Source organism: Berghia stephanieae, chromosome 3 (assembly GCF_034508935.2).
Source record: "Berghia stephanieae isolate SIO BIC M18660-M18661 chromosome 3, UCSD_Bste_1.3, whole genome shotgun sequence".
Classification (NCBI taxonomy): Eukaryota; Metazoa; Mollusca; class Gastropoda; order Nudibranchia; family Aeolidiidae; genus Berghia; species Berghia stephanieae.
Window position 1 is genome coordinate 41332994 of NC_088362.1, and position 7500 is coordinate 41340493.

At 36.1% G+C, this 7500-nt stretch overlaps 1 protein-coding gene across 2 annotated transcripts in view; it reads left to right on the plus strand.

Moving 5' to 3' along the window:
- Positions 1-7500, plus strand: part of LOC144967739 (uncharacterized) — a 170074-nt gene that overhangs the window by 134372 nt on the left and 28202 nt on the right. For both annotated transcript variants that reach the window (XM_078905322.1, XM_078905321.1), the window contains exon 5: positions 3221-3332. In XM_078905322.1, the coding sequence (XP_078761448.1) occupies positions 3221-3332 (112 nt within the window). The remainder of the gene's footprint in view (positions 1-3220; positions 3333-7500) is intronic.

Sequence of the window (7500 nt, forward strand, 5' to 3'; positions counted from 1 at the left end):
TGAGCAAGGATTGTGGAAAATAAAGATTGAAATTGTTGTATATGTTTACAGTGCCAGAAAAAAAAGACAAAGAAAACCAATAGGAAAGATGTGAACATGACACAGCGGCAGACGAAAAAGAGATGAATCCTTCAGAGCTTTTACGTCAACAGAGCCAGATTTTATCCTGGTTTCTATATCGTGAAAGGTTCAATAGCCATTGCTTGCCATGCTTTATATATGACGTTGGGCTTCACCAAATCGGCAGTGAAACAGTGGCAGACGAAATAGAAAGAAAAAAGAAAAATATTCTTTAAAATTAAAGATAGGTTGATTTCTTTGGATGATTTTTATTCTATTTTTCTTTGCTGCTCTGTCTGACACTGTTTTTTTTTATGTGCACACATCTTTTCGATTGCTTTTGTTGTTTTTTTTCAACTCTCTGTTCAAATCAAATCCGTACTTGCGTCAACATAAACATCGATTTTCATCACCGCCAGCAAACTTTCGTAACTAAATACGGAGTAATTCGTAAATTGAATACACCATTGTTGAATTTAGGGGGGACTAAATTCAATGACAAACAGCAAGATTGTCTGATTTCCTGATTGGCCATGTTCTGAATTTCCCCATAGCCACTATTTGAGATTTATTTCTGTGATTCATTATTTGTGATGTAAGCCAAGAGAACAAATCAAATATTAGGAGTCACACATTATTTTGGGCCTAATAATCTTCATCGTCATTTTGGTCACCACATCACCACCACCAACACCATCATCATATCATAGCATATCATCATCATCATCATCATCATCATCATCATCATCATCATCATCATCATCATCATCATCATCATCACCATCATCATCATCATCATCATCATCAACATCATCGTCACCCTTCTCCTCTTCTTCCTCCTCCTCCTCCTCCTCATCATCGTCATCATCATCATCATCATCGTCATCATTAACATCATCATCAACGCCAATGTTTACACTAAAAATGACATACGACTGTTAGGGGAAGGGTTGTAGTAGTCAATTTTCCCTGCTACGAGGCGATGGTGAAATGGTAAAGCTCTTGTTTCTGGTCTGCAAGGTTACGAGCTTGAATCCTATTTGTTTTGTTTTGTCTGTTTGTTGGTTGCCAGATAGCGAACGGATTGTTTTTAAAACTTGTGGTATTATCAAATAATCAAGCTCAAGTGGACCGCATGAATTTATGTCAAAATTAACACCCAACACGATCGCTAAGGTCAGAACCAGGTTATCCCTTAGTATTGTCTTGATCTGTAAGTGGCCCCATCTTGTGGAATGCGCTATTGCAAAATGGGCTCAGAATAACCCACATAGTGAAAGTGTTCAGAGTTTGAGAAATATCCAACGTCATTATTGGTCATTTTGATCAGCTTTACTCATGGGTATGTTTACAACTTTCATAAACAAAGCAGGGTGTTTAGATACATTGAGAAATGTCCAATATTTCTACAGCAACAGATCATGTGATTGATGATTGTATTTATTTTCCATCCTACTTGATAAACAATAACTCAAATTTCATATTTATGGGTAGGCACTATGTTGGTAACAACAAGAAATGAAGTGAGTAGAAAAGTGCCAGAAGACAATAGAGAATAAAAATTTTTTGCGGCGGTGATGGGGTTTGAACCCGCGAACTTGTTGGTATGACAACTCCGCCTGGCCGGTGTGAGCGTGACTCTACCGTATGAGCTATCCACGAATCCAAAAATATTCGTATCAAACTCGGGTCATTCATTATTAGTGCCTTCTCTCACCGACGACTGGAGGTAGCGGGTACACACACACACATACAACCATCGCAAAGTTACCTGGCCAGCAGTTAAGCTTAATAGCCAATATTCTCAACACCAACGAATAACATAGAAACAATTGAGACATTGAGTATGCTCCGGTATATGGGGTGAATATTTAATTCAGAGAAGTGGGTGGAGCAGGCACTTAATGTTGGTAACAACAAGAAATGAAGTCAGTAGAAAAGTACCAGAAGACAATAGAGAATAAACAATTTTTGCGGCGGTGATGGGGTTTGAACCGCCGCAAAATTTTTTTATATTCTCTATTGTCTTTTGGCACTTTTCTACTCACTTCATTTCCTATTTATGGGTAAAGATTTATCTAAACAAGTGTGTATGAAACGGTGGCTCTCTCATTTCTCAATTTCATATGTGTGGGTATAAATTCAATTTTACAGCACCTAGCTCATTCCGATAGAATACCGTTATGGGATGATAGGTCACAATATAACTTTAAAATCAATTTGGCTCAGGTACACCAGGACATATTTTTTTAAAACGTGAGCATTTATATAGTGCAATATCCACTAAACGTGTTCAAAGCGCTTTACAAGGAATCCCAAATAGCCAACAACACTTAATATGTAGGAAGAGACACGACCCCTATCAGGGGATATTACAATTTCTTTCGGACAGAAACAACGCGGTTAACGGCCAAATACTCCTTTTACACGCGAGTAACGTGAGGGAATGTGAGTAAAAAGCCTTTTTTCAAGACCTCAACTCAGAACGGTACTCGAATCCACTAATACCGTTTTAAGACGATAGGTTACAAATAAGTGTTACATAATTATTCACGTCATTCCAATATTTTTCTCCAACAGAGAGGTAAGGAATAATTAGTCGTCGGTCTGTTCTTTTAGTAATGTATTAAAGTTTTTCTTGGGTGGTTTTTTGTTTTGTTGTTGTTGTTGGTTGTTGGGTTTTGAGCCTGAAACCTTCCGTGTTTGGTATTTTCTTCTCATTTATTCTGGTGCGGCTAAGTGGTCTAGTGGTATGACACTCGCTTTCGGATCGGAAGGTTCTGGGTTCGAGCTTCGCGCTCGGCGCATAGTTGATCCTTGGAAAAGGCTCTTTACTCACATTCTCTCACCGTGCTCATGTGTAAAATTAGTACCTGGCCGTTAACAGCGTCGTCTTTGTCCGAAAAATTGTAATATCGCATAACAGGCGTCATGTCCCGTCCTACATGTTGAATATTGCTGTTGCCCAGGGACCCCTTGTAAAGCGCTTTGAGCACATTTAGTGGATATTGCGCTATATAAAGCTCATTAAAAATAAATTATATCAATTTTTCTGAATTGATTTTAACAGTACACAGCTTCTAGCGGCTTATCATTTTGACCTGTATAATTATTGATTGCTACTTCATTTGTATGATTTAATCTTCCACTAACAACACAGCTCTCAACACCGTGCCAGAAAAGTGTGTCTGTAAAGAGGAGGTCAAAATATATTGTGACAATCAAGAACTTGCAAGGATTCCGCAACCTTTACCAGAATACACTACTGTCTTGTAAGTAAAATAATATAAATATTTTTCGTCCTATGTTGACAAAATGCCTTAGTTTCTCATTTAGGCCAGAGTACTTCATGTCAAGGTCAATAAAATACTCCAAACTTGTTAAAAAGGAATTCTTATATTTTAGGCATATTTGGGTATTTTTTATCAAACAAGGGGCTGGTTTTGTCAATCGATAAAAGAAATATATTCGATTTTCTGGCCAAAATTGAAAAGGCGTTTTGTCAATCAAGGATGTATATATAAAGCTTATATAACCGGAGTTATTTCTATATATTTAGCTTTTAAGGCAAATCAACAGTATATTGCTGCCCTCACAACTATGAAAGCATGAGAGATTATTGGTAAATTTGTTTGGGTTTTTGGGTTTTGTTAATATTTTTTTTGAATGGGATGAGACCCATTGAGCTGAAGATTTTCTAGTTTTCTGCAATTCCTTAGCTTTGACACTAGTCTATAATATTGCAAAGCACTTTCATGCTCCGTGGTCCTAATGAAAAGAACAACTTTATTCATATGAAATTGTATTATTTAAGGCAATCAAATATTCACTCAATCACTCATTGTCATGATAAATTGATCGCAGGGGGACATGCGGGAAGCAGTCTTCACAACCTTACGCCAGTCCTCACGGTCTCTGGCCCTTTCTAGAACGCTATTAACTCTCTCCTTACCAAGCCATTTTCAGAATTTTCCCCAAAACTTCATACCAACCCAACACAAAAACAGACATTTCTTACTCAAACAGAAAAGCAACCAGCACATTCTATTTTGCAATATGAGCTCTATTACAGAATATTCAAGTTTTTATGGCTACAGCAAAAAGAAATGAAATCTGGATGAGAAAAGTGATGTTTACATAGTAACAAATGTGACGATTTTCAATAGGTGGTAAGGAGAGGGTAAAGGTCCATTCCTGTCTATTATTTGATGTTGTCGTGCCATAGTTTTTTCTGTCTTCCTCTTCTCCTCTGTCCCTCCACAGTGCACTGCATGACAGTCCTGCATAGGTATGTCCAAACCATGACAGTTTTCTTCTTTTCACTATTAACTACAGTGGTTCCTGTCCTGCTCCATCCGCTACCTCTTCGAATACATCTTTATTTGTCCTGGGCTCCAAATAAGAGAGAGCTCTTATTTTGAAAAGCACAGATTCGATTTTCTAGATCTGCGGTGAGAGTCCATGTTTCACAGCCATAGATAGAGCAGAATGGATAGTCCTATTGATCTGTACAATATTTATCCAAAATGAATTTTGCTTTTCCATATGGTGTGAAGTCTTGTCATGGCTGCTGTTGCCATTCCAATCCTAGCTTCCACCTCTGCTGTGCTAGTCCTATCTTTGGTGAGCTACACTCCGAAGTATTTAAATATGATGACTTGCTTTAGGTTTTCACCTTTGACATTGATTCTTGTCTTAGGATTGTCTCGCTGTTCGCTAAAATTTGCGACTTTTCAGAATTGATCTCCATCCCGTACGTACAAGCTGTTTCTCATAGACGATCTTTCAGTGACTGCAATCCGTATTCATTTGTTGCCATCAGGTCAATGTCATCTGAAAATCGAAAGTTGCCAAGAACTCTGCCACCATAAAGTGGTGAAAAAATTTATTCTGTTTTAACAGCTTTACTCATAAAATGTAAATGATGCAAACCACATTCAAAGATTTTCTAAGTTGTTAATACATTTTATTTCATTCTTTATTTGTTGTATTCGTCATAGCCTTCATAAGTAAATTTATGGAAATAAATAACGGCTAAAGGCAAAGGAGATTTAGAGAAAGATGGACAAAAAAGGAAAAGAAGATAAAATATGAAGGCTGTTATACCAATTTGTATTATAATTAGCTGATTCGGAATTGTAAAATATATTTGAAGTTTTTAAGGAATCTAACTTGGGTTCTGTATTTCCATAAAAATGCTTTGACAGTTTACTTTAAAGCCGTCGCATTAATACACGCCTCCAAATAGAATAAATTAACTCCATCATTTCGTTTCTATATTCATAATAGGATTATCCAGAATTTGGGTAAATCGGGTTTTCACGAAACCCAATTCTCCATAACCCCTCCTACCACTCCGTTCTCTCCCTCTTTTTCTTTCTCTCTCTCTCTCTCTCTCTCTCTCTCTCTCTCTCTCTCTCTCTCTTGTTTTCTTTGTCTATCTCTCTTTCTTTCTCAACCCCTCCTCTCTCTCTCACTCTCTCTCTCTCTCTCTCTCTCTCTCTATCTCTCTCTTTCTCTTAAAAAACAAAAACTAATTATATCTCTGGTTTGCTTGTGCACTATTCTTGTCTCTCCTGTCATTCGCTCTTTAAAAAAAAACAACTAAAAAGAGCAAACAGATTTTTATGATATTCTCCTTCGGATTTCATCGTTACCTGGTTTTTAGTAATTTTATTTCTTACACGTTCTTCCATTTCCATATTCAGTTAAAAAACAAAGATAAAATGACAATTATAATGACAGTTTTTTTTTTCATTCTTTGTATATCATAGATCAACACGGATGACAATAATCCTTCATGATCGAAATCCGGATTAGAAACTGTTGCGGAAGTAGTTGGCGCTTGTTCACACCGATATCGCCATTTTTATAAGACTTCTTTGTCACTTGATATTTTTTTTAACAGACCGGATATATTATTCTGAAGTTTAAATGTCTATTGTATTTCCTTTCTTAAATTGGAAGAGGTCGTGTTAGTGTCTCCGGGTGGTTCACACATTCTTGGCCGCATACTTGGTTTTATGATATCCCAAGATTAGTAGTGCCGGCACTTCCTTGTCTCTTAAATTGTAGACAACCATATTTAACTCTCTCCTTACCAGCCATTTTCAGGATTTTCCCCAAAACTTCACACCCAACTAACACAAAAATATTTTTTTTCTCACTTACATACAATAGCAGTAAGTTCTTGCGATACATCTAATTTCTTTAGCAAAACATGCTCTACAACAGATTGTTCATTTTCTTTAAATTTTATGATGTACAAGAGAAATTTGAATAAGAAAAATGTTGGTTGTATCGTAACGAATGTGACGATTTTCCTATAGTTGGTAAGGAGAGGGTTAAAAACAAACATTCTGAAATAGATCATGAACTCTTGAATCAGGGATTTTCCCCGTTACAATGTTTTTCTTTTTAAAAATAGAAAACTGCCCGATGACTCATATTAACAGTTATTTTTAGGGCCAAAAAAAAAAAAAAAAAGGCTGACATAGTCGCACAGAAGAACGCGTGATAGCTCCCAGCTATAATTTATATTCGGACAAATAGATTTTTTGGAGAACGTCTGTCACCTTGACGCCTATTTTGGTTCTGATATGTACTTTTGGAGTCACGGACACGACACTTCAAGGATCAAGAAGGTATTTGATGCAACAAATACGTTTTGTAACAAGTCTGTGATTTTCCGAATGGTTTTTGTTCATTTAGCCACAATTACCCGATAAAGTATACGCTAGAAACAAAGAACAAAAGGTAAAACATTCTAATTTAAGAATGAACGCAACGGACTAGAAATAAATGCTCAAATCAGTGACTAAAAGTTTCCATCTCAAGTTGTACAATGTATCTATCTTTATTGCTGACGATAACAATTCTCAAAGAAATCATATTTTTAAAAAAAATCAATGAATTTTCGGATATCTAGACAGACTAAATAATTTAGATATTTTGCTTGATTTGTTCTGGTCAAATAAAAGACCGATATTTTGCAATGCCATATCTCATACCACTCAAAAAGATCATCAAACAAGTCAAGAAACACAGCTTCAAAATACATTCAACAATTTGTAAAAACAAAAAAATATAAATTCAATTAGGTTTTTCCTAATACAATTCGCGAATTGAATGCGTTATCACCGGAAATTACAGATAGAAAATACAGAATCATTCAATAGGGCTCTAAACATGATTCAAACAACCGACATGTAATTGTAATGTTTGTTTCAAGACGAATTTGTGAATTTTGCGCTGATGGACCCACATGGCATGTTGCAATAATTATGACATGAAGACCTGGAGTAATAACACGCATTATAAAAATAATGAACTTGGGACAGGTAGTTAAAATGCCTTCTTTCTTACATAGAATTCACTGGCTAATCTGGTAGTGATTATATCCAAAGTGCAAAGACATTAACTCTCTCCTTACCAATGATT